This window comes from Heliangelus exortis, chromosome 8 (genome assembly GCF_036169615.1).
Source record: "Heliangelus exortis chromosome 8, bHelExo1.hap1, whole genome shotgun sequence".
Classification (NCBI taxonomy): Eukaryota; Metazoa; Chordata; class Aves; order Apodiformes; family Trochilidae; genus Heliangelus; species Heliangelus exortis.
This window is the reverse complement of record NC_092429.1, coordinates 21,352,972-21,380,398: the sequence shown is the minus strand read 5'-3', so window position 1 is coordinate 21,380,398 and position 27,427 is coordinate 21,352,972. Positions and strand designations below refer to the sequence as shown.

General features: G+C 38.1%; 2 protein-coding genes across 5 annotated transcripts in view; one reads left to right on the top strand and one right to left on the bottom strand.

Annotated features, from left to right (window-relative positions):
• Window positions 1-501: 501 nt before the first annotated feature.
• EEIG2 (EEIG family member 2) lies at window positions 502-26,921 on the bottom strand. 3 transcript variants are annotated; one of them, XM_071750987.1, is made up of 11 exons: window positions 26,692-26,921; window positions 11,547-11,667; window positions 11,126-11,155; window positions 10,504-10,620; window positions 8,111-8,157; window positions 4,254-4,360; window positions 3,283-3,378; window positions 2,562-2,748; window positions 2,348-2,475; window positions 1,888-1,957; window positions 502-658 (listed from the first exon to the last, which is right to left on the bottom strand). In XM_071750987.1, the coding sequence occupies exons 1-11, from the start codon at window positions 26,919-26,921 to the stop codon at window positions 616-618; spliced, it is 1,176 nt and encodes a 391-aa protein (XP_071607088.1). In that variant the 3' UTR covers window positions 502-615. The 3 variants fall into 3 exon arrangements, with proteins under 3 accessions (XP_071607088.1, XP_071607089.1, XP_071607090.1); XM_071750988.1 differs by having other exon boundaries at window positions 502-653; XM_071750989.1 differs by lacking the exon at window positions 502-658 and adding an exon at window positions 1,747-1,777.
• Window positions 26,920-27,427, top strand: part of SLC25A24 (solute carrier family 25 member 24) — a 31,851-nt gene continuing 31,343 nt past the window's right edge. The window contains exon 1 of one of the 2 annotated variants that reach the window (XM_071750984.1): window positions 26,920-27,397. In XM_071750984.1, the coding sequence (XP_071607085.1) occupies window positions 27,026-27,397 (372 nt within the window). In that variant the 5' untranslated portion in view covers window positions 26,920-27,025. The remainder of the gene's footprint in view (window positions 27,398-27,427) is intronic. The other variant, XM_071750985.1, reaches the window with a different exon arrangement.

Genomic DNA, 27,427 nt, shown 5'->3' with positions numbered 1-27,427 from the left:
TTACTGGCTGTTTTAAATATATTTAGTTTTTTTTTTTTTAATGCATGCAAAGCTCACCTCTACTATCCAAGGTTTCAATGAAGTTATACTTGGTACTGTTATAAGAGGGTTCTCGTTATGTAAAATACAGCTGGGCTGTTTTGTGGAGGCCTTAATTATGACTTGATATAATTTTGACTTGATAGAAGTAATTAGTTTCTGTAAGACTGTAATGGCAGGTAGGATCAAAACGAGTAATTAATTTCTTCAGGTTCATTTAAGACCAACTTTTAGAACCTTCTTTAGGAAAGAATTTACAAAGTACATCACTGCAAGTGATCTCCTGTATAAAATACTGAAATGGGACTCAATCATGCTTTCAAAAATGTTTCACACAACTTAAAAAATAAAAAATTCCATTAACATCAGATAGAGCTTACAAAAACAGCCCAAGTGTATGTAGCTAAGCATTACCTTCATACCACAAAAAACGAAGCTCTGTGAGCAGCAAGAGACAATTACTTTTCAAATAAAGTCTCATTGAGTTTTTTCTGGCTTTCACAAGTCTTGCAGCAGAACAAACAAAACCAGAAGTATCAATGCCAGGGCAGCAAGTTTTTCTCTAGTCATTCCAGTCTAGCGTTTTATCACAACCTGCTCATATGCTCCAGATCCTACTCTGAAAGAATATTTAAAAGTTAGTTCAATTTCAGTTTAAATGGAAGCTAAACATCAAATATCACAGATCAGCAAGTCTAGTGCTTTAAAAAAATCCAACCAACCATCCCTCATAAAAAAACCCCACAACTCAAAAGCACTCAACTGAACAGCTGGTACCAGAAGAGCTAAATGTGAAGGGTAGAAAATATGTAATTTCCATGCCACCGAGTTTAATGCATTAAAGCATTTTGTGTTATATTTGCAGTCAAATTGAGAATGATAAATAATGATACTGAGAAAGAAGTTACCACTGGATGTCTCTGTAATTCCTTAAGCATTATCTTTTGGGCACACTTCCCACCCCAGCTATATCATATGCAGTTAATACTTTTTATATACATACATAAATAGAGAAATGTCTCTAAGAAATCAGTGATAGTCGTTGTGTGTTAAGATACCATAAAAAATGTCTTCCAGTCTTTTTTTGATGCTCAATTGCAAATGCAAAACTGTCTCACTCTCCAAATAACAGAGCACAGTGGGTTGATTTTCATAGCAGAATTGCAGTACTATGCCAAAAATTAATAGGGCAAAACTCTGTCTTAGTATAATAATTCTGCCTGGACTGTTGTGGCAACTTACTACTGTATTGTGCTCTTTATATACTACTACAGTGTGCTCTGTAACCATACACATCATCCTAGATAGAAATTAGTGTGCCCAGTTTACAAATAAGCCAGTTATCTTTTAACCATTAGTACTGCTTGCTTGTGTAAAATTATTTGGTTTATAATTTGCAGCACAGTATTTTAGCTGCCTTTGACCAAAACTGAAGAGAATTAGGGTTGTTATCAGGAAGACATAGAAGTCTGATACTATAAAAGTGGATGTGTAAAACTCTTAAAACTTTCTTCTGCTCTAGAGAGTAATACAGTAAATCTCTATAGCTAAGATTTCAGACTGTTGCCTGTTTCCTGTGTCCATACTGAAATATTGCTCTTATCTGAAAACTCTGGAGCTGAGACTCTTCAGAGCTTCTGAAAGTTATAATTGTTATGGCTGACACATCATGGGGTTTTTTTTGGAACTAACCTACGTGTTTTGTTTTAAAACCTGATGGGTCTAGTTCTTCTGGTACCTTTAAATGATACAGAATAGAAAGATACAAAGATCAAGAATGTATATAGAATAATTGCTGTATAAGATGCATTTTTGTTTAGTATTACGTGTGGATTACAGGCTACTTACCTGTTAGTGAGATGATGGCTTCCAAAAGAAGTGCTTCCACCAGGGCCCACAAATAATCTTAAACCTTCTTCTAAAAAGCAAGGCAATTAACAGATGTTAGCTACCCTTAATGTTGCTCTGAAGCTATGTAATTTTATACCTATCAGTTTTGTGGAAGATATTTTCAGATGCAAATGTTTTAAGTAATGAAGAACCAAAATTCACATGGTATTGTTTGGAGGAACCACCTTTCTCATAGATTTGCCCCTGCACTTTTCAGGCTTAAGCAGTTCTCTGGGAAAGCTACCCAGGTCATGCAAGGTTCTTTTCATCTTCTGGGGGATAGGATGAAGAAGAAAATTTAGTGATCCCTGTCTACAGTCCTTATGATTATAAACAACAGAAACTGTGAAGAATGTGGATTTTACTAAGGGCTGTAACATGCATCAGTTTCCTTAAGCTTCCTTATTTATCTCCATACCTTCTGCACTTGAGTCTAAACTGAAGTCTTGACTCTGGAGTATTTTTTCAACTACATCATCAGCATCAACTCTGGTTGCATCAACCCGCTTCAGCTGTGACTCCACGGAGTCTTGCTTAACAGGATGTCTGCAAAAATAAATATATTTAGAGCTCTTAGAAGTGGTAAATTTTATTGTACTTCTGCTAGATAAGGATTTTTAAGCTAGGTGTACCTGCAGAGTTTTTCTGATGGTGTATCTTTAACAGATGTGTCTGCACTAGCTTCAGTTACTTTTGGCTCAGTCTCTTCACATGGCTCTAGAATACTTCCAATTCCTGTTGAGGTACTGTCCACTGAGGTGTTCCTCCTGTGGCAGAGTTCAGACAGACTGGATGATCTAGAGTGGCATGTGCTATATCCTGTTGGGAAAGTGCAGGAGAGCTAGGTTAGGATACTGTTGACAATCAAGGTTGTTAACTTGGATGTTCCATCCTGAAAGCAGAATTTGTGTTTTGTTTTCCAATAGGGAGACTTCAAAAGCCTTATGAATGTATATGCACACACCAACTAGGCAATTTACTTTGGGTTTTGTATTCTAGCACATGCCATTTTATTTTGTTCTAAATAAGTCTTGCTTCCCAACAAATAGAATGACTTGGTATTATTGCTTCCCCTTCAGCTCTTAGAAATAAGTCTCAATATGTGAGTTATTTCTTTTTTTTACATGGAAGAAGTAAAAATCTCATTCAGGTATGTTGATTGTGATAGAGCTAAGGGAAAAAGCTGTCTCACATCTAAACAGACAACTAATTTTGCTTTTAAGGTGAAAAAAAAATGTTATCCTCCCCACACCTGAAACACCTAGGGAAATAGCTTTCAACTTCAACCCATTTTTTAAAAACATATAAAGTAAATCAACCCTAACAATTCATAACAACACTGTCAACAGCTACCTGACAGTTTTGACTGCTGACTTGCATAGCTTGATGTTCTGGAATGTCCACATGCACCACGTTCATCTGGGATTGAGGCACTCTTTGAGGAGCAATCTGTAACACATGAAAGTCAGATACTGTTGCTAAAGCCAGCTTTTTTATTACTTTGCCTATAATCTTGGTTACACTCAAATGCTGTGTTTCCCAGAGGGATTAGGGATTTGACATTGGTTTTCTACAAACCCTTTGAATATTCAGATGTTGCAGGAATACCATATATGTTAATGAATATGCAATTTTTTAAAAAACGAAAATCATAATACATTTCTGTCTGATTAAAACAGAGCACCATTTGGCTAGAAGGATTAGTATGGAATGTAATTTTAGATTTGTCTATACTGTAAACATTAAAGAGGTGATGATGCTTTCTATTGTACCATATTAGAATGGTGTGTGCTGGATGTTTTCTGGATGAAAAAGTCACTGTGGTTAAGACAACTTAAGGTGTGTTTTGGGTGGAAATTAATAAGCCATGTAAGGACCTGAAGCTTGTTTAAAATATCCTAGATTTTAGATTACCTACTTCACTTTTAAACAATGCTTAGAACTTTTGCCACTCAAAATTTACTCAGTTATGCATAACCCTATGGTTCATGAGTTGAAAATCAAGGGCCAAATTAAATGCTCAGTCAAAATACAAATTCAAAGCAAATTAAGAAATGTGTTATGGAGAGAATGGAAGATTTTAAATGTTAAAAAGAAGGCAGGCTATCAATTCCATTTCTATTCTTTCTTTCAATTTCCATAAACTTTTACAAAATTAAAAACAAGAGATTCCACTGGTATTAGAGTGTGTCTCAACAAATAACCAAAGGTCCCTTTGTGGGGCACCGGCAGCATCCCTTTAAGTTTTTAAGTATTTCATAAACCTCCTTGAAGCTGTGAACCAGTTACAAAAGAACTGAGAAGTTAAGAGCAGTAGGTTATACCTGCTATACCCAGATGTAGTACTTTTAAGTTTTCTCCACCTTTCCTGTCTTCATGCAAAGATTCTGGTTCTCCAGCAATTGCTATAGACATTGCTGTGGAAGGAGGCCTGTAAGAAAAAGGTGATCAGGGTTTGCTGTACTTCTGCTGTAAACCCTCCAAATTCATCAGTGCAGATTCTTCTTATCATGCAAGTTGGCATAATTCATATTGTGCTTCAAGTTACATGTAACATTTTTTTTTCTGAAAACATGCTGCCTAGCCCTCTTATAAGGAAAAAAAAAAAAAAAAAGAAAAGTTTTTGCTACTGAGCTTCAGGACATTTTACGGAATCTATCTGCTTAGCCTGCAGTCCTTCAGGCACCTGGGGGGATTCATAGAATGGCTTTTCCTTTTTTAACAACTGGTGAAGCAATATGTTTTTATTTTGAAGTTTTTAATTTGCATTTTTTTTATGAGTCACAGGATAATTTATGTGGTAAGAACAAATACAATGCAGTAATTCATGGAATACATGACAAAATGGTAAGTTTTAACAAAAAAAAAAACAGCAAACAAACTCATACAAGAACAGTTGGCCTAATTGGCTTATGCATTGCTATGTACTCATGGCTTTGTTTCATCTCTGTTACAGAACATGAGATGGTTCTGGGCTTATAACCCTCCCACTCCTAACTAAGGGGCTCATGTTACCATCTCCATGTATTCTCTAAATTCCACCTCCTGCAAATTAAGAAACAACATCACATATGACATAATTTTAAATTGGTTCAATATTAACAAAGCTTTTAATAAATCTTGAATGCTTGTTTCAATTTATGTCATGAACCAAAAGGTTATTTTATTAAAATAAATAAACCTTTAAATTTATGTTTTGCTAGTGCAAAGCAAACTAGAAAATTAGAAAATTATCTTCTCTTGCAAGTAAATACAACTGAGATACATTTAAGAAATAACAGTTTTTCTAATGCTTTTTTTTATTTTGGGAACTGGTTGTTCTGCATACAAATGTTTACTTGACATTTCCATATTTGATATATTCAATAAATCAGTTGATGTCTTTATATACAGTAAGATATATCCTCCTATATTACATTTGATGGTAAAGAGAAAAAAGGAAAAAGCTCTTATGGAACTACAACACTGGTGTGACTTAACCTATCTAACATACTTTTTGAAGGAAGAACTGAATGCTTTCAGGGATGTCACCTCAGATAAAACATCAAGCCATCTAAGCTTCTTCAGAAAATATGTAGCTGATTTCAGATTGTGCAATTGTTTTATTTTTCATTTTACAAAGAACATCTGGATTAGATAAACTTTTTCTTCTGTTTGTGTTTGAAAGTTTATGTTCCAGGAAATGGTTATATCATCGGTTTGGAAGAAAATGCCAAGTCTGAATAATTGGCTTTCAGATAATACTGTTTTACTATTTATGCAGTAAGGACAAGATGAGATTTCACAGTGTTCTATTATTCTTATTGAAGGTTAGATGAAAGGAGAAAGAGCCTTTAGTGGTGCAAGCCCCTGCAGTGAGTCATCTGAGCTAGACTGGTGCAGGCAACATTCTCAGATCTCCTCAGAAACAATGGTAAGAATACAGCCACAGTAGTAATGTTGCTTAATTGCTACAGAAAAAAAATCTTAATTGCATAATAAAACCTACAAATCATGAGCATTTTCATACTTGCACCTGAGACTGAGGCAAGACATCATGCTGCTTTTTTTGGAGCTGCAGCCTCATTTCACTTTAATCACAATCTTTTTTACTTCAGGAAGAGCTCAGTACATGTTTACAGCTACAGATTAGGTCTCTATGGGACTATTAGCACTCTTCATTGGATTATTCAGAGGGATATTACCTACATTAATCTGAGACAAAATGAGTTTAAATTAAGTGTTTTGAATTAAAAAACCCTAATCTATACTGAAGTAAAGCTGTTTTGGTGTAGAGTTTATAAGTAAGTACTTTACAATATCTTTACAATGGAAGATACCTTTGATCCAACAGAAAGTGTGAAAATATAAATGCAAGCTGAGAACCTACACAAGTTGAGCTGATGTAACAAGAGTGAAGCTAACAGTTTTTTCCAGATTGTTTCCTTTCAGGTCATTTTTGCTTTTCAAGTTATATATAATACTTGGAATTCTGCTTTAGATTGTTTTTTGAAGAGCCTACCATGAGAATAAGCATGTTGTCTCAGACCAAAGGTTTGTCTAGCCTTGCAAAAAAGATGTTTGCTGCATCTGTCAGCAGCAAACAACAGATGCTAAGAGAATGTGGCACACATAGTAATCTATCTCCTGGATACTCTTCCAGCATCTTCTCATGTAGTAGGTATTTCTCATCTCCTCAAGTATTTTCTTGAGTCTCCTAAGTTATACTTAATAGCTCTCTCTATTTTTTTTTATTAAAAAACGTGTCTGTTTTTTTGTCAACCTTTTAGTGTTCACAGTGTGTAGCAGCAAGGAGTTCCACATCTTAATTACATGTTGTGGGAAGAAAATATGTCCTCTTATTTTGATTCCATCTACTTCTAGTTTCAGTATAACAACATAGTCAATGAAATGAACTGAAGAAAAACTTGAGTTAAACTAGAACTAAAGGGATCAAATTTATTTTGAAGGCATTATTCCATCAACCTCTCCCCCAAATATCTTGTGACAAGTAAAATGCAACTAAGTTGGTTTAAATGTGATATATATAAAATTGCCATCTACTGTCATGTAGAATTGGAAAAGATTGACATTAAACTGAAAAGCACATACACTTTGAATAACCCCAATCTACTAACATTCTAAATTACAGAAAAGCAGTAAGAATCTTGGCATGTATTGAAGAATTTTCCACACTGCATTCATGGAAGCAGATTCTATACATACCTCTAAGTCTATCCTTAAAATGAATGGCATTTAGGTTGTTATAAATTTTTTTTATAACACAAATTACATGTGAGAGTTCTTCACTTCCTGATTATCAGAATAATTAAGTCATAATTAACAAGACAGTGGTGTTCTTTTGAAAAAGAAAAATGCTTTCTTTTGAAAAAAGAAAGCTTTTCTTTTGAAAAAGAAAGCTTGCCAACAGCACTGTTTTAGTTGAGTTATCCATGAAGCTTGGGTGCCTCATAACAAAATGGCATATTAGTCTAGAGAGAAGGCAACAATTTCATTTTCATGAATATGGTTTTCAGTAGCATATGGGAATTTTTTGTTCTGAGGTTGGTTATGGAAGCTATTGTGCTCTAGCAAAACTATTACATTTCCTTCACTACAGATGAAGGAAAATGAGGCCAAGGGATCCTTAATATAAGCATTATGTTTTCCTAGCTATGTCCCCCCTCAGATGTTACCTCTTGAATCTTTTACTGTGTTGCATAATGCCTTTGCTAACAATATCCTTAAGTGCTTTCTCTTGTACTATATCATATCACACTTCTTTTTTGTCTTTTTTTTTGTTTCATTTTTAATACATCTTTTAAAATCATCTGAGACTTACATTTAAAAGCTGTAATAGCAGATTTTCCAAATCCAAGCATTAGTCAGATCACCCCATACATAAGCTTGCTGCAGGAACAGTTTCCTTTAAGTTTTCTTCTATTTTATTTTTTTTTTATTTCAGATGTACAGTATTCTTTGCTTGAAAACACATAGCAAGGAGAACTATGGAGAACTATGACACTTTTACTGGTATTTTTAACATGTTAGCCATTATTCAGCTACCATCCATTTTAATTCTTCTATTTTTGTTTTTAATATTGGAGATTAGAGAGACTTAGTTTGCCAAGAGTTATAAATGCAAATTAAAAGTGTAATTCTGACCAAAACACTGTCCCACACAAATTTCTTATAAACTTACATTTTAAAGCATGGGTCTCCAGACATAAGCTGCATGTTGATCAAAACCTACACATCAAGGAAACAAAACTCATTGTTACAAAAAAAAAATTGACTTGTTCTATGATACATGGTCATATAACTGATTTATACATGCCACAAATCTTACATTTAAGTAAAGTAAAATGGCAAAATCATATATGCAAATAAACAGACATGCAAAAAGCTGCATCTATTTTCTTAGCACTCACACAAACAACACGATAACATTAAAAGTAATAGTGGCACGTACAAGATTGTGCAAAAGATATAAATCAAGAAGAATCTTAAAATCATTGCAGTTAAGGTAGCTTCAAGGGAAAAACAGAGAGAAAATATAAAAGATAAATGAGCAAACAGAATGTTCTTTATAAGAGTGAGTGCTTAAGTATGTTCTTTGCTGAGAGTGTTCAGCAAACTGTTAGTGTGCAAGAACTGGCTGTGCTAACATCAGAGTAAAGTAAAACCACGAAAGGTAAACAATGTCAGACAACAATGCATTGAGAAGGCTTGTTAGCTAGGTCAAAGCCATCAATTAAAAGTTTTCTGGAAAAAGCCTGTGACTGACTGTAACAAGTCAGAAAGTACATGCTTAAACAATATATTCAGTAGTATGAGAATTTAATCTTAGTGTCTTGGCAGGAAAGGTATTTTTAAAAAAAATTATCTGTAGCATTCTGTATATAATTATTTTCAGGTTAATGCAGCTTATGCACTTTTAAACTCCCTGGACTAATGGGAGAGAAGAGCAGGGTGGGTTTTTCCAACAGTGATCACCAATATTTACATTGATTAACAGCGGGTAAGTTTCAGGAGTCATGAAGTGTTCAGACTGGCTTAGACATAAATAAGTGAGCTGAGAGATTCACTCTTTAAAAAAGTGGCACATCAAAATGTCCAGTCTTAAAGATATAATTGCTACATTTATATGAATTTATTTTCACCTCCACGGGTACCCCCTTGTTGTGTGGGAGGAGCTTGCCTGCCCTTGTGAGGTTGGGAGCTCTGCTGGTGGTGGCAGATGCCTCCAGTAGGGTCTCCCATGCCAGACAGGTCACAATTTAAGGGTCAGACAAAGTGTGTCCATGGGCAGGATGGGCTCACTCGCCTTCAGGCAACCATCCTAGGAGAAGGACAACTCTAACTTCAAACCCAGGCAGATGGGTTTAGCCCTGTAAGGCCATCCAGCTAAGAGAAGGATACTCTAACTAAACCTACAACCTGAGGACTTTGCTGTCACCATCCAAGCTTGCTGGGCCCTGGCAGAGGAACCTTAGGAGTAAAGGGTGGGGCCAGTTCTGCACGTGCTGCACCTCACCTAAAAAAGCCACTGCACAGGCTTGAGGGATAACCCCACATTTGTAAAGCCCCTGCAGTGACACGAGAGGGTAGAAATGGCAGGTGAAAGGTGCACTGGAAGCCACAGACCCAACCCTGCATGCAGACAGCTCAGGACATTGGTTGCTTGAGACTGACCCAGGAGATGACAGTCTTGTTTGGCAGCATCCTTAATCTTTTATTTTCCATCAGTGCTGCCTACGTACAATCCTAAACATCCCCTGGACTGTCTATGTGACCAATGTCACTGTCCTTGAACAGGCAGGGGTCACCAGGATTGAAGCCATGCAACTGAGGACACAGCTGTGCTGGGCAGGGCACATCTCCGGGATGGAGGATCACCCCCTTCCTAAGATTGTGCTCTGTGGTGAGCTTGGCACCGGCTGCCACAACAGAGGAGCCCCAGAGAGGAGATACAGGGATTCCCTGAAACAATCCCTCAGCTTTGGCCATATTGACTGCCATCAGCGCCCCACTCTGGCCTCCAGTTGGGAAACACAGAGACACACCATCCATAACACTGCTGCCTCCTTTGAGAACACACGTAGGATCAGTCTGGAGGAGAAAAGACAGCACAGAAAGAGCTGTGCCTTGGCTGTCCCCTCACAGGACACTTTCTGCTCTGCCTTTTGCAGCTGCACTGTCTGTTCCCCATTGGCCCTTTCAGCCATCAGCACTTGCAGCAAGCGTGGGGAGAGCCCTTCTGAAATCTGCATTCACAAAGCCAAGCCATGAGAATGAAATAACTTTTTCATTGTGCTTCCCTAGTCCATTTTTCAGTTCCTGTTAGAATAAGAATGACTTTTGAAAGCTTTTCTTTTGCAGCTGTCCAGCTCCATTTCAAAGAGCAGGATAAATTCCATTTTTGACTGCACTGGATTTTAGTGGTTCTCTCTAAGTAATTCTGATGGGTTTTATTTTAAGTAGTTTTCCTTCTAGAGAGAGGTTCAGCAAATGTGTTTAAATTTCATTAAGTACTTAATAATACCATTTGTTCTCAGCTTTATTAGTTTAAGTATGATAAAGGAAACAAAGTACTTTGAGAATGGAATTATCCTGTCTTGTATTTTTGGTATCATAACCTTCCAGTAAACAGCGACGAGTGGTATTTCCCGATCCAGCAAACTCTGCTAGATTTAGATCTGCAAATCCCAGCTGTTAAGAGAAAAATTACAGTTAGTAATAAGGATATTGCTAAATGGAGTTTCTTGCTACATGCACACTATTGAGTGCAACTCAATATTAGTTTCTCTCAAATGTGAATAGGAGGTTGCACCTTAAAGGGAGTGACCAAAGGCAAAAAGTAGAAAACAAACTTTGAGTGTCACATTCTGCATAGTTCTAGTTTAACTTAAAAAATGAAGTGTTAAGAGAAAAAAGAACAAGGAGAGTTTTCTTTATCTGTAAAAGTAAACACATATTGAAGGGTTTACTTTTATCAGCCTTTTTAACATACTAAATTGAAATTAAAAATTATTCTGGTGGTATAATATTATTATATACTTAATAAACACATTGATCGAGGGTTCCAACACCACAGTGTCACTGAATTGCACATAATGAAATTATGCTATTAGAATACTATTCTGGAATTACTTTAAAAATAATGACAAGAAAGAAAAGCTGATTTGCAGGCAAAATTAGATGCATCTCAATTTACCTTTGCATATGTCTTTCCTCCTTTTAACTCCTAGGAAAAAAAACAAACAATATGTCATTAAGATTTTAAAGATACTGAACAGGTTTTTTAATTTGTGTTGGATTTTTTTAGAAAAGCAAATACTAATCTTAATTTTAAAATAGCTCAACACACATTTTCTTGGCTGCTATCACTGAGAACTCTGTATTTGCAGTGTCTTCAGTGAAGCCCAGATGTCTGATGGAATAAGTGTTCTTGTCAATAAGAGCATGAAAAACCATGAATTTGTCGAACTAGTATGAATAATAGCACTACTACAAAATTTTAACTACAAGAACACCTGATATGGTGCTTATACGAAGTTTATCTGACATTTAAAAATTAAACCAAACATGTGAAGAAGCAGGGAAAGAGAAGAGAATGGGAAAAAAGAGGCACTCACCTTTCGTACGGACACCCTGCAAATGCAAGCATCCAGAATCCCTGTTGTGGCACTGGCACTGATTTTACACATAAATAGGAACTTTTTCTTCCAGCGGACACAGTTTGCTTGTACTACCTCCCTGCAAGAAGAGAACGTACACTTAGCATCAGCTGTATATACATTCAAAACCATGAATGTAATCAATAGGTCAGCTGAAGTTATGACCAGTGGAACCAGTGTTTGTAGAGCGGTCACTTCCCACAGAATCTGTTCCAAGGCCTGAGTAATCATCCTTCATTCTCTTTTGAGTAGCAAGACAAATAACTGCCTTAAAACTGGAATGTATTATTAGACCTACAGAAAAATTCAACAGCCATGTGTTTTTGCAAATGAATGAGATTGTGACTTCTCCAGTTTGCCTCAGGTGAGTAAACTCTTCCAGCATGTTAGCTCCCAGGCATTGTCTTCAAGCTGCTGAGCATTGGAGTGCACTCAAGGTACCATCTTTGACAAGTAGTTTTTCTGTGTAGAGAAAGAGAGCATCATAAAAAGCAGAACTAGATAAATTAGAGGTGTGGAAAAGTACAGAGGAAATTATGTACAATAAGCAGATACAAAATAAGGTACTTGGAGCAAACAAGGATTTCAGGTACACACTGGGAGCCTGCCATTGGAGAGAAAAATAATATAACTAACATCTGAATGTATTTGTTCACTGTAGTAGGATAACAACCTGACAGTATGATGTACCTGAGAAAAGGCAAAATGTAGGATCCTTTCAGCTGTATTAATGTTACAATATAAGACTCAAACAAATGACATTATTATGTTTGGATAACTCTGCTTGAACAAGAGCAGATTACAGAATTAACAGGTATGGGGAGAACAACTAGAAAGCTCCTATATCTTATAGAAAAAATTACATATAACAAAACTAATATACACTAAGTAATTCAAACACGTTAGAGACTAAATAACTTTAAGTCTGTCCTGGTTTCAGCCAGGATAAAGGTAATTTTCTGTCTTGTAATTTTGCTTTCAGCTAAGTCTTTTGTAAGTAGCTGTACTTGCTGAAATTAACAGCAAGTTTCTCAGACAGTGTCTGCTTCTAGGACTGATAACACTTGATGTTTATAGTGACAGCCAGAGACTGGTGTGCAGAGCCAAGGACACTGCTGTGTTCTGAGGAACATTTTGCCCTCCGAAAGGAAAAAATGAGTAAAAATGTCACACCTGCAGCCCTCCTTTGGGGAAGACGTGGACAAGATAAATGACCAAAATTGACCAGAGTATTCCATCCCATACATGTCATACTCAGTATAAATCTGAGGGATCACAAGGGTCAAACCCCTTCTCTTCCTTCCTTCCTTCCCTTTCTCCTCTTCTTCTCCCATCCCTGTTTGCTTCAGCATCCTGGTAGGATTCTGTCTGTTAGTCTGCCTGTGGTCCTGACCCATACCAGCCTAGGTCTGTATGCCCCTGCCTCCAGCTCCCGACTGCTGCTGACTCCAGGAGCCCAGCCTGGACTTTCCCAGGGCTGCCCTGCAGCCTCAGTGGTGATGTGAGAGTTATTGGAGAACGCAAGGAGGAATGTGGCATCAATTTTCCTGTATATTTGTATATATTTAGTAATTTTTCCTTTTTATCATTACTGTTTCATTAAAGCTGTGTAGTTCAGTTTCCAACCCTTAAGTCTCTCTCCCTTCTTCTCTCTCCTTTCTTTATCAGGGAGGGGAGGGGGATTAATAGAGAGCATCTGTTTAATTGCCAGGCCAGTGTTAAATCACAACAAAGTCAAACGAAAAAAGTAGTCAGGACCAAAACAAGGCATAATCATGAACACATTTAGAACTGAAAATTACAAGGTCTCAAACCACAGAGCAAGTTTCTAGAACAGCTTTCAAATCAGAAGAATTAGGAGCAAAAAAATCTCATAGTATTTAAAGAATATGTTGGCCAGTTTGCCAGTAACAGGGGATATGTCTGTGATTCTGAGGGACCTGCCTCAGTGATCAAAAGTGTTTTTCTAGTCCCACATTTTTAAAATCAGAACTTGGAACTGTGTGGAAACTGTGCTCATTTCTTCTACTGCTTTACTCAATCAAGTACATATGCTTCGCATATCGAAGCAATATTTGCTCTTTATCTTCTGTTTTTCTATACATACATTCCTATGCTTTATATTCACTTCTTAAAGCATCTGAAGATCCGGTCATACATCTTTAACAGAGTTAGAATTCTGGAGCCAGAGTTTATCAGCCTTGGAGAAATGATGGATGGCAAGGCTCATGCAAAAGCTCTGATTTTGCTGAGCTGGTGAGACTGCCAGCTACCCTGCTCACTGACATTGTGGCTTCCTAAGGTAGGAATAAACCAGCCTGCCCAAAATGAGTCAGTTCAATGACCACAACAGACCAGGCTTCTGATGATACAACACTGAGTCATATTCAGGCATGTGACCTAAAAGGAACAGGCTCTGTATACCATGAGCAACCTACATTCTACCTGTTATGTTTTATCTTGTAAGATTTCCTGTGCTTTAATAAATAAATAAATAAATAAAAAAAAATTTCCGAACTGCCAGCATAAGAATTATTGAAACACAAACCAGAAAAACAGAACCTGATTTTTTTTTTGAAAGGTAAATTACTAATAGTTACATCCTCTACTGGAAAGAGTTTCAAGCAAGTAATCAAATAAAATACAAACTTAAAGGCACATTTGATAATTGCTAATGTTTGTTACACTTTGAAGGCCTAGGAATAACTAATAACACTTGTGTGGTATTTGCTCAATTCTCAGGTAAAGACAATGGTCAACTAGGTGCCCACTGCCAAGCAGAACTCAGCTATCCAAGTGAGTATCAGGGCTCTGCATATTTTCAGGTTTCATACACTGTGCTTAAAGATAATGCAGCTCCTGAGAACACTTTTTTCTGGAGATCACAGTAATCCATTACCTTAGAGATAAAATCTCTGTAATTTTTTTAAAAGTACTTGTTTATTCTAAGTAACATTTTGAGCTTATCCTAAAAAACAAAAGATTTTTTTTTCTCTTAAAACATCATCATGTCAAAATCAGTTTTACCTTTTTGATAAACTGTGCAGACACAAACTTTTGCTTCAGATAGAGAAAGATATGTCACTATCTTAAGTCACTAAATTCACTATGGTACTCTGAGCCATCTATAAGCAGTGCAGAATAAGAATGCCAGAAGCTCTTATGAAACAATACTTCTGTCCTCTTCTGAGCACCATAAGCATCAGGCCTGGATTGATACAAAAAGACAATAGACTGCTCACACTCTCAGCCCTGCTGGTATTTACCTTAAAATTCAGCAACTTGTAAGGCTAAAAAGACTGAGAGGGGAAAGTGAATGTGAATGCAGTTAAGTTGGTTGGTCAAGATTTTTTTTCACTTAAAACATCCCATTTTGGCACACTGGTATTTGTCCTCCACAAAAAATTCAAATGTGTACACCCCCAAAAATCCCAGAATCAAATTTCATATGTAGCTTCAGCTCAGAGAATCTTAATTTTAAGACACCATTGTAATTAAAACACCTGTACATTAAAGGGATTAATTAACAATGATGTTGTCTAAACAAAGTGGTTGTTGTAGCTGGCTGGCTGTTTTAATGGACTTCAAAGAGTTACTGAAATGAAATCTTTTCAATCTTTTCAATTGAAATCTATTCAATACAAAAATGGATAAACTGTACAAACCTTTATTAAGCTTCAAAAATCAAGAACTCTAGACAAGCCTTTGATTTAAGCTCTATTCATTATAAGGCTATAAAACAGGACTGAAAGTGTTCTTTTTAAAAAAATACTATACAGCAAACTAGAGTCAAAAGCAGCTTTACATTGTACAGCTGCACAGTATCCTAGATATCACTAACATTATAGTAAAAGTTAATTTAGTGAATATTTAATGTTGTGGTTTTGCTTTTAAATACAAGATGTAACATCTGCTCGATGAATGTAAGTGTCCTTAAAACCCCCCAAGGATCATGAATTTATTTCAACATGCCAGTACTACTACATATAGTGTATATTGTTCAATGTATACCATTGTTCACATAGGGAAGATAACACAAAAGCACTATGCTTTTGGAAAACTCATTCCATTCATACATAAGGATTTATTCAGGCAACTAATTTAATAAGCATTAAATAGGGAAATTAGGATTTTAAGTTCTCTTACAAGCAAGAAATTAAAAGTTTCAGTGAAAATGCCTCAGTTATAGATATTGATGCTCTAATTCTTGTAAAAATAAAATCAGGTAAAGCCAGGTGTACCCTTTCCTCTTCATAAGGACCTCAAAAAAAGTATCATTAGTTTATTTCACCAGCATATCATCACATTGTTTTAAAAAACAAGATATTTGAAACATCTGTATACAATATGCAACCTACCACCACCACCACCTCCCCCTGCAACAGTTCTAATTCCATTGAACAAAGAAAAATTTAACTCATTTTCATGAAAGTCATTTTTGTGTGAAGAAAAGCACCATCAAGTTATTTTTCTCACACAAAAAAACAAATAATCAGAACATTTAACTTTTAAGAGCGGTCTCTAAGTTTCTGAGATCCTTAGTTCAAGAGCAAGACCTTTAGAAAAGAAAAGGTTATATTGATTTGTTACTATGGTAATGAACCCAGATAACTTCTTGGCAAGGATGCCCCTGCTACAGAGCGTGCTGGAGAAAGCTTTCCATTATGAGTCAGTTTCCTATGAGCCTCACAGTCACTTCACCACATGCAAAGCAAAACCAGTTGTTTTATGCATCAAAATATATCTGAGTTACTAAGATGCATTCAAATACATTACTTGGTGGTCACGCGTTTGATTTAACTTAACAAATCCTGTCAGTAAGACCTAACCAAAAATAAAGTGAATAGACCGATATTTTAAGATAAATTGATTCCAATGTACAGCTTAAATTACCATCAGTAAAATAAGTGGTTTTTATTTAGAGGGACAATTTCACTTTGACTAAATCTGCAAGATTTCAGTAGTAGACAAGTCTTTTTCTGTCCTTATGTACTAACAAAATTTCAGAATTATGAATAGATGTGTTGATTTTTCTCAAGATTAACAAAAGAGAAAAATCAACAGAAAACCAGCCCAGAAGAAACAATAAATCTTAACTCAATCAACTCCTTATCTAAATTTGTTAGTGAGTGATGGACTCTTATTTTGTTTTTCATGATGTTTGTGACCAGCAGATTGTTTGCTCATTTCCACATGGGTTAAGCATATGAATAATGGCTTACTTCAGCAAATAGCCACACATGCAAAAAATAAATCACTTTTAAGGACCTTAAGTGTCATGGGAAAAATCCTTTGTGAGATGGAAAAGCTTTAGCAGGAGGGGCTTAGAAATAAAGAAGCCAAAACTCATGGGCATTTACCAAGATACTGTGTTCCATTAATTAGAAAAACACTTAACTGAAGTTTTTATCTGGAAAGCCTATTATAACCTTTAGGTATATGGGGCTAAATGTTATGTTAGATGGATTGTTTTTCTAGTACAATTATTTTAGAATCATGGTCATGAAAGAAACAAAAAATTGGGAGCATTTGTTCTCAGTTTTAAGACGCTCAATTGTTTTGATATCACAAGCAAGTACTTCTAGAAATACTTTTGGAGTCCATTGGGTCAGTGCATTTCTTTATGTTAAGGAAAGAGGTGTTTGCTTGGACATCTTACAGCTCTTGTACAGAGAGTACCTACTCACTACACATACTTTGAAAAAATAGATTTTTTTACTCCACAAGGTAACCAGAACACTAATTATAATTATTTTTTAAAGCTATTAGTTTGATGAGAGGGTTGCTTTGGGCTTCTAAGAATCATTGAGGCCAGGTTCTTAAGCCAGTTCTTAAAGTACACTGAATAAAATGCTTTTAGAAGAGTTCTCTCTGAGCAAGTGTTCTAGTATTGTCTAAATTTTGCTTGCTTCTTTTAGGGGAAAATCTATCATGTTGATGAGACAGCGTGAGAGAAGTGAGGCTGTTGCAGCTCTGCTTCCCAGATCCAACCAGTATCAAGGCTGAAGCTGTATTCCCAGTAAGCACACATTCATATTCTGGCATTCCCAGCCAGCCACACTGGTCGTAGACTCCCAGCCTTGTGGAGACAGCCAGTGCCAGCAGCCTCAGCCCACACTCCCCTCTCTGCTAGCGAAACCCATACACATGTAGGGCTCCCAGGCCACGCTGCCTGCTCTGTGGCCAGTCTGGATTGCTCCCTTAGCACACTGACACACACACCTGCACCCTTTCAGCTGCTGGCACAATGAACACACAGGCCCTGTGACACACAGTCCCACTCCCATGCTGGCACTCAGGTCTTTCCTGTTCCTGGCACCATAGACACCAGGGCCCTCTGATCCTGTGTCTTGACTCCAGTTGCTGGCACTTGAACCCACCTCACCCATTCACACTGACCAGAGAGCTCTCAACCCAGGAAAGAGTTAGAATGTAATTTAATATGAAGATACAATAGACTGCACTGATTAGGAACAGGGCATGGCCAAACAAATGTAGTATTTACACCTGACTGGACCTTATATCCCCATAGCTCTCTATTCTCCTCACCTGCATCTCAAGATGTGTCTCTCAGTGCTGTGCAGTAACTCCCCTCAGTCCAAAAGGTGCTCTGGTGTTCACTCAGATGATGGGTTTCCTGCCTGGACAATGGGACTGAGGCTCTCCTGGGACAATGCTGGGAGGGGCCCAGTCAGGGTATCCAGTGGTCCAAGTCCGTAATTCCTGTTTCCCACCTGCCTCTATGTCTCTGGGCTGTGTAGATGGGCCTTTGATGGGCTGATGGCTTCTGTGACAGGCCTACGAGTAGCTAGGGCAGGGTATTATTTTAGATCCCCCACCCTCCCCTGCCTTTGTTTCAGAGTTCATCTATGGGTGTGCTATGAATTTTATCCCCAAACATAACAGCTTTGTTTGATCAACTCTTGGCTAAATAAATAGCTCTGTCCTTCCAATACAAATACAATGTTCAGTAGATTGGAGTAACACAATTATTATTAGCATAGGAAATAATCTTGTAAAACGGGAACAATATCCCACTTGTATAAATATTTTCTGTATGTACATTTTATATATACAGAGATACATATTACCAAACATCCATCTGCAGAATGTCAGTTTACATAACAGAGAATGTCAATTTAAGGATCCTTACAGAGACAGGAATTGAGGCATAGCCTGTTATCGATCAGTTTATCAGTCACACTTTCAGTGCACTCAGTGGTTCAGGTATTTTACAGTAAGATTTTACTTCCTAAGCTATCTCTAGCATTAGGAAGACATCACCCGGATATAGACTTCTCATTTATATTGGGGAACACATAATGGTTTGGCAGACAAGACAGGAATACCCTCTTGCACGGCTCTAACCCCAAATCTACTTCTGTTTGAAGAATTAGGTACCCATGCAACAGGCTCTCAGAGCAATTGAGTTCTTCCTTATCTTCTTATCTTCCTTACCAATCCACCTTCCAAGCAAAACATTGTGCACTATTATCTGTCAAGGTCTGCCAAGTAGCTTGGTATTTGTAAAGCGCTCAGATCCTCAGAAGAAAATGACCCTTATTGCTACACAGAAATGCAGTCATCTTGTTTGATTTAGATCTATGCATCCAAAGCCTCCAACAGTGTGGTTTACTCATGTCTTTTCTTTTAGTATCTCTGCTGTCCACACAAAAATATAAACAAAATCACCCAAAGAGATCCTTCACTTTCAAATTAAACTAAAATCCTTGAAGCTAAGTGGATCAGGGAAGCAAAACCAAACACAGACAACTATAAATATAACACAGGTATTTTAAAGCAAATAAAAAAAGATCTAGCACCAATACCAGTACAAATTTTATTCATAAGTATTCTATGCATCTAATGTAACCTAATACACATAACATACATGCTGCTTACACATGTACAAATTCCAACCTCATCATCTTTAAAGACTGTTGAGATATAAACAAGAAAAGCCTTTTGATGTAACAATTCAAATATCAAGCTATACTTTCAGGTTTTGTATGATAGCCAGAATGTTAGATTAAGTCTTCATATAAAAAGATGCCTCATTTGAAGTTAGACCTCAGAGCATGATCTTCAAAGAATACATGGTAGTAATAAACTTAGGCAAAGCTTAAATTTGTTTATTATATTCGGTTGATTTTAATATTCTATGTTTCCTTCATGCCTGAGGGATATGAGAAGATATATTCTCTCCAACAAAAACAATTTTTCCTAAGCATTACAAAAAAAAAAAAAAAAAAAAAAAAAAAAAAAAGCAAACAAAACCAGTCATTTACAAGCAGAGCTTCAGTGTTTCACGTGTTTCATGACTAAGCAAACCAGCACACAGCTGGCTCTGCAGGAAGACCTCCACTTGTTTACAGTGCACAACCCTTCAGTTAATTTGCTGTTTATACAAGCAAAACCTTAACAGTGCAATCATTTTCCATCCCACATGTTTTTACTCACAATAAACAGGTTAAATCTTTAACGTGCAACATTTCATGTCGAGTATCTTTTTATAAAGTATGAGTAAACTGATCATCCTATGGAAATAGAGCTGCTTTGGAATGCTCATGAAAACCTGCTGGTTTCCTTGCAAATGCAAGGAATTTGCACTGTGAAGGGCAAATCACATGAGCAAAACTGTGGATAGCAGTTCAAAGGAAATTATTGTTCCCCTCTGTTGAACATTTGTGAGGCTGTATCTGCAGCACTGCATCAGGGTCCTTTGGGTAGAAGCAAGACACACATAAACTGAATCAAGTCCAGGGGATGTGAAATGAGGGTCAGGAGTCAGGAATGAGGGGGATGAAGTACCTGATCCAGAACGTGGGATTTTTACAATTTAAAGAGGTGAAGGAAGATATAATTGCTATCTTCAGCCATGTCTCTCATCAGTTAGACATAAGATGGAGCCAGACATTTCTTAGTGGGCAGCAGAGAAAGGAAAAGAGGCAATAACAAGAGAAGTTCCAATAAAATAAGAAGATAAAAATGTTCACAATAAAAGCAGTGAAACAGAGGGGCAGGTTTTCTGCAAGGACTGGAATCCCCATTCTTATGGATTTCCTAAAGTCAACAGGAGAAAGCGTCAAGCTTCCTGGATCTAACTAAAGTTAATGTTGCTTTGAATAGGAAGTTATCTCTAGTTATCTCATTATCTCTAGAATTCCCTTCCACTGTAAAATATTCTATGAACAAAAGTAGCCCTTAAAATATAAAGTAAATATAAAGTCAACCAGGTGCTATAGTGCTTGCAAATGGCAGGTTTATGACAGCAAAATACTGTACACCATGAACTGTTCTGTGCTCGAGGGGGTGGGACATAGTGGGGGGCATGAACCTCAACAACACCACTGTCTCTTTTAAATTAAAGTGCCTGTTCTCCCACACAAGCCAGACACATTAAATGTAAAAGCTTTTCCCCACCACTGATCTTCTTTAACAGATGCCTATCATGCATCTCTTTTCAGGAATTTTTTCCTGAGACACAAGCTGTTGCTGTATCTCTTACCAGAACTTATAGTTAAGTGTCAGAAATCTCAACAGAATGAGCCCTTTTCATATTGGCAATAAGCAGTTACATCCCATGCAAAATGCAGTCTGTGCAAACATCTCCTATTGTAGCCCAAAGATGATCCTCTTTATATCTGATTTTGTTTACTTTATTCCTCCAATCTATTTAAGAGATTTGATATGTTTATCCCTCTTATTTCCACACTCTTACTCTTCCACCTCTGCACATGAATGCTCCCATTAATATTTTAGCCTTGTTTTCCTCCCCTTCAGCCCTGTGCAGAATATCCAGTTCTTGTTCATCACATTACCTTCCTCAAGCATATTCTTTAAATCTGATAATTAAACCCATTTTATTGTACCTATTAGTAAAAGGCTGAAGAGGTAACAAAAGAAATAGCAATCAAAAAAGAAATTATAATTTCTGTATGGAATTCAGTTCTTAGTTTTTCCTCTCTAAAGAGAAGTACCAGGGCTAGAAGCTGCTCAGCCAAGTCTCACAACTGGAAGAACACTGAGTGGATGTTTGGCAATCTGAAAAAAAAAAAAAAAAAGCATCTACAGCATTGCAAGCCAGGATTTTTATCCCAGCACTAATTTACCTCACAGCACTTGAAAGCTTGAAAGTTATATTTTAATTTATCCAACTACAACTCTGCTTATAGTTGAAAAACTATTAGAAGTAGCATTATCAACTCTGAAGACTGTCAACAGGATTCATACATCATGCAGGAAGATGAGAGTGATGGTGACACTAACTGTAACAGGTATGTTTTTCTAACTAGTACTGTTGTTTAAAAATGTAAAGTTAGATGAGCTGTGTTACTATCAAGAAATTTTTTCCCTTATCAAATACAATAGCACCAACAATTATGGTTAAAATGCAGTTTGAAGAGGCAGAAAATGTACTTGCTGGAGTCACAGAAAACAGATACAGTTTCAGACATCAAGAACAAGGTAGCCAAGCATCACTAAACACAAGAAGTACTTATTATCTGAAATATTTAAAAAAATTAATTTCTACACAAGACAATTACATATTCTAGTCTATACCTATTGAAAATAAGAAGACATTCATGCAAGTAATGCAAGATCTCTCAAGACTGCCTCTCAAGACTCAAGAGCATGCTGTACATGAAAAAAAAAACCAAAATTTCCCTGGAATCTGTTGGTGAATAAAATATTTTGATGAAAAAGTTAGCTTGCAGCCTAACCTCTATCTGTCACACAGATATTGATCAACATCAGCTTCTTAGTTTTGAACAGTACTTTGTAAAAGAAGGGAGAAAAACAGCATCAGAAATCAGATCATGAAGCCAAGGGAATATCACCAGATTGAAACTGCAGTTGTAAGAACACATCAACCAACAAGTTCTTTCCTTCGGTGAGGTGCAGGTGGAAATCGAGCTAAAAATTTAACTACCAGGCTTACAGCTACTGTAACCTAAATCTATACAGTGCAGCACTGAAAGTGCACCCTCAAGAAACAAGATAATTTAAAAAAAAAGGAAGGTAAATTATTATTTTTATTTCCTCATATCCTGTCTGTTTGGTTGAGCAACAAAAACTCAGCCTTTGAGCAGTTCTCTGCCCTAGGGGACCATCAATTATTTCTTCAGCCTATTAAAAGAAGGGCTGTTGCAGTTATGTCTGTATTAGATGAGCCTGGAATAAATAACCCTAACATTTAGTCAAGTCTATACCTTAAAATAGTATTTTTCTGTTCAAAATATTAATAGGTGCAATTTCTGCTCTGGAACAATCTTCTGTCCTTTCACAGTGCAATAGGTATTATGTGCACAATATTTTATCACTGGACAGCATATAGACACACAGTACCCTGGGATCTGCAGAAGTATCCTTCATTAATGTATCCAGTTTCAGAGAGAGATATCTATTATCATTTGCTCAGGGGAAAAACAGAAATGCAGACACACACCTTTCCATGTGGGAAGCCTGGCTTAAGCTACAAACTTTTATAAAGGAAAACAAGGTCTGTTAGCATGACTGCATACATTCACAGACTATTTGCTGAAAATTGACCCTTTGCTATAAAGTCTAAAAATACTATTATCACGATCCAGAAGTCATATTAGAAAGCAATTTAAAAAAGGGAAAGGCAGGAATTGCACTGTATGGCTGATTGCCCATTTATTAAAACAACCAAACCTCCCCACTCCCACAACTTCTTTCAGGTTTTTCCATACTGTAGAGTAAAAACTTATTATCCATTTCTTCTCCTTAGAATTCCAGGGTCCTGTTCGCTGCACAGAGTCAAACATTCTCCCATACTGCTACTACTTGGCTGATCAATGTCCTATGATCAAAATATTATTTGACAGTTGAATACTTTGGCAAATAATTAAGCATTCAGCATTATAATAGAGAATTTTCTTTTCCTACATTAACTATTTGCAAATAGGCATAGGAAAGTTTCAAACAGAAGCTTTAAAATTGAAGCTCTAAGAACTAGGTACACAAAAAATAGTGATGTGTAAACAATTAAAATGGTTGCTATTTATACACAGACCAGATGGCTATATACTGCACTATACAAGCTGGTTTTATCTAGTTACAAAATTCCTTTATACTTCAGACACACATCTGTGTCAGCCAGAAAAGAAGTTGGACTCTGATAACAACTCTCCAGTAACATGGACAGTGTCTTCAAAACATACTTCTTACAGCTCTCTTTCTCAGGAAAGATCTAAGAAGTGGAAAAAAAAAAAAAAAAATTGCCGTAGCTAGAACTTCCAACTGTCTTTGTTTTTGTCCCACTTCAGTATTCAGAGGGATGATTTAGGTATCAGATTGCTTGCAGAATCAAGGCTTTTATCATTCATAGAGCTTGATCCATGCAGGGCAACCATTACAATCTGTTTTCATGACAACTTACTACATACAGGCATTTATTCCAGTGCCGCCAGCCTGTGCTTTTATGAAATTTCTTTTTCAATGAGTAAGCTTTGGAAAGAAATGCTAATAACATTAGGGTTATTTTATAGCCTGTTGATATTACTATATCTTTTAATTAATTTTTTTAAATAAAAAAGGCAAGAGGCAACAGTTGGTTTGTGTAAGTACCATCTGGAAAACTTAATTCTCAACAACTTCTCACTAAAACAATACAGTTTACTAGGCCTCAGTCAGTAACAAAAAGTTACCATGTATGAATACATGGTCAATTTTTCCACATATTATACAATATCTAAAATGAGTTTGTATATTACTTTCTGAAACAAAATGGAGTTCTTCAAACTTTTACAACACTACAGAGATCACTACTTTAAGGATATGACTGGCAGCTCACATTGAGATCAATGCAACTAGAAGATGAGGACCATTAAAGTAAGTTTGCAGCTGACAAGTTTTGAAATGCTGCCACTCTGATGTTAACAATTTCTTCTTTATTTATTCAGACCCTTCTGAATCACCACTGTGAAAATCCATCTGTTAATCCTTAAGCCAAGAGCAAAGGCACTCCCTAATTGGCACTCAAGGATCACTGCAGAGGAATTCTTTACCTTCCTACCAGTGAACCTCAGCACCTCTCAGTCTGCTTGGAATGGACCAGTTACATTCGCAAGGACTTTGATAAAGGAGCATATGCATTACTGCTGTTATTATATTTAAGCCATACCCCCAGAAAAAAAAAATTTCAAAGCTCCTTTGCTTCTTTGTTGACTCCAACATTGTATTTCAATGCAATTTTTCTACACTGTCACACTCCCACTGACACTTCCTGCATACATATATTACTTCCTATCATGCACTTTTTACTTTAATATACGTTCACATTCATAAAGGTATATACGTGTGCTTTCAAGCTTTTAAGTTTAGCATCATAAACATGCAAGGCAAAAAAGGCTAGGATCACAAAAACATCAGCTCAGATGACATCAACTTCTTCAAAATAGATATACTGTCCAGAAGATGTATGTCACCCTGTGAATATTACTTCAAGGCAGTAAGGGCTGCATTAGGACAGTAACGGCACATTAGTGCCTAAAATCATGATTATCATCATCATCATCTATTACTCATGAAGCTGCTCACAAGCAAAACGTTGAAGACATGAAAAGAGAACAGTACCCTGATGAGCTGAAGACCCTCCAACAGTACAGATGATAAATTAATCTTTAATTATACATGCTGGTATAACAGAATGGTTAAATAAGGAGGTTTTAGACCAAAGTTCCATTTTTGTGCTCTTTATTCTCATTGATTAATTATATTTACAGAACCAAACGCAGATAATTTAGCAAGGTCTGTAACAGCAATCTTTTAATAAGAAACTAACTGAATAGTCATAGATTTGTTACCAATTTCTGTCTACTCCCAGAATTCTGTGAGACATCTTTCAGTAAATCCTTTTTGTAATAACATTAAAGTAATATAATAACCCAGACAACATGAATAAGTGTAATGGGAGGGTTCCTCTTCCCCAGATCTGAAGCCACAGCACACTCTGACTATTGACAAAGTTCTGCTTCTGCCTGGTACCTGGAAAAAATTAACCCACTTGTACTCTGTTTACCCATCACTACCAGTGGATGGGGAAGCCACAGTCACAGCAGATGACAGAGCTATTGCTGAAGCACAAAAGAAGAAGGGGGGGAAAAAGGGAAAAAAATAAAAGAAAGAAAAAAAGAGGGAAAGAAAAAAAAAAAAAAAAAAAAAAAAAAGAAAGAAAGAAGAAGAAAGAAAAGACACCTGTCTACTGTTGCACTTGCACTGCGTAATTAAGAATGAACAAAGTTAGCAACACGTATGACCTGAATATGTACAGGAAATTAGAGGACTTTTCCATGAAACTGTATATGTTCATGTATGTATTTACATGTTTCCATGTAAATATCTACAGAACCAAACACAGTGAGCCAGTATCCAACAGAATAAAACATTGAGGTCGCACAATTCACACTCCCGGAGGACAGCTCCGTCGCAAGAAACTTCGTGGCAAGAAATGTCTTCCCCTCCCGGTACCCACGCCATCACCAGGCTTCGTAGCTCGGGGCATTATGGAACAACCCTCACCACTCACAGATTTATTTCCCCTACTAGCCAGTGTTTAAGTCTCTCAATATGTATTTTAAAGTGTTACTACTTCAGCAGCGAGCAGCCACGCAGACGAGGAGTCTACACGAGCTCCAACACCTATCCTAATACCCTGAATGGTGGACGGGACCAGCAGCCAGCCAGCCGGTCCTGCGGGAAGCCGTCCCACGCTTTGGCCGCCGCTGCCCGCTTCCCTTCGCGAGGGAACAGGCGAGCAGCACGGGGACCGCAACCGACAGAAGCCCCACGGCGGCAGCCACGGCGCAGTCCCCGACCCCCGCCCAGCCCACGGACGCTGCTCCGAGGGAGCGGCTGCGCCCCCCGCCCGGCCCTGGCCCCGTGCGCCGAGGGGGCCCGAAGAGCGGGCAGACGGGATGCAGAGGCGGCCGGCTCCCCGGTTCTCGGGGAGGGAAGCGGCTCTGCCGAGACGCTGACTCGAGCGGAGCCCGTCGGAAGGAGCGGCCGGACCGGGACTACCTGTGGGGGAGCGGGCGCCCTGACACCCTTTAGGCACGCCGGCCCTGGAAATACCTACCGGGAGGACTCTGCGCTGAAGCTGCCCCCGTCCAGCAGCCGCACCTTGCAGAAGAGGATGCCGTTGACGAAGGGCACGGAGGAAAGCTCGTCCAACTCCAGCTCCACGCGGAACTTGAACTTCTTCTTCTTCATCATGATGAAGGCCATAGGCCGGGGGCTCCCGGGGGGCCGTCCCCCCGCGCCGCGCGGCAGCTCCCCTCCGCGCCACCCGTCCCGCTCTGCTCCCATGCCCGGGGCGCGGGCGGCACCGACGGGTCGGGCCGGGCCGGTCTGCAGTGTTGGCCACTACCCGCTCAGCCCCGCGGCCGCGGCGCCGCCCGACCCGCGCTTACATGGCAGCCGGCACCGCCCTCCCCAGCCCGCCCTCCCCTCCCGCCCTCCCCGCCCGCCGCCGGCAACGGCTGCCGGCCCGATCCGATGGACGGCACTGCCGAGCCCCGGCCCTGCAGCGGCCTCCGTGCCCGCGTATCGTTTCTCGAAGGAGCCGGCCGGGGCCGTTGCCGGGTTGTTCAGTAACGGGAACTCGATTTGCCGCCGTCCCGCGCAGCGGAGGAGGAACGTGGTCCCTGTCCCGACGGAGCGGAGCTTGTGCAATCCACCCGCGGGCACGGCAGCTCTTCCTTGTCCCGGAGACCCCGCTGGGTCGCTGGGTTACGCTCTTCGAGTGGAAACCTGCTGTTTTGCTAACATTACAGATGTTTAAGGTATTGTTTTGAAGAAAATTAAAAAAAACA

Coding starts and splice junctions, on each gene's coding strand:
- EEIG2 (XM_071750987.1), bottom strand. CDS start 26,921: ATGGGAGCAGAGCGGGACGGGTGGCGCGGAGGGGAGCTGCCGCGCGGC. Junction 11,668..26,691: donor TTCAGCGCAGAGTCCTCCCG/GTAGGTATTTCC, acceptor CTCTTCTTGCAG/GGAGGTAGTACAAGCAAACT. Junction 659..1,887: donor AGCCATCATCTCACTAACAG/GTAAGTAGCCTG, acceptor ATATTCTTTCAG/AGTAGGATCTGGAGCATATG.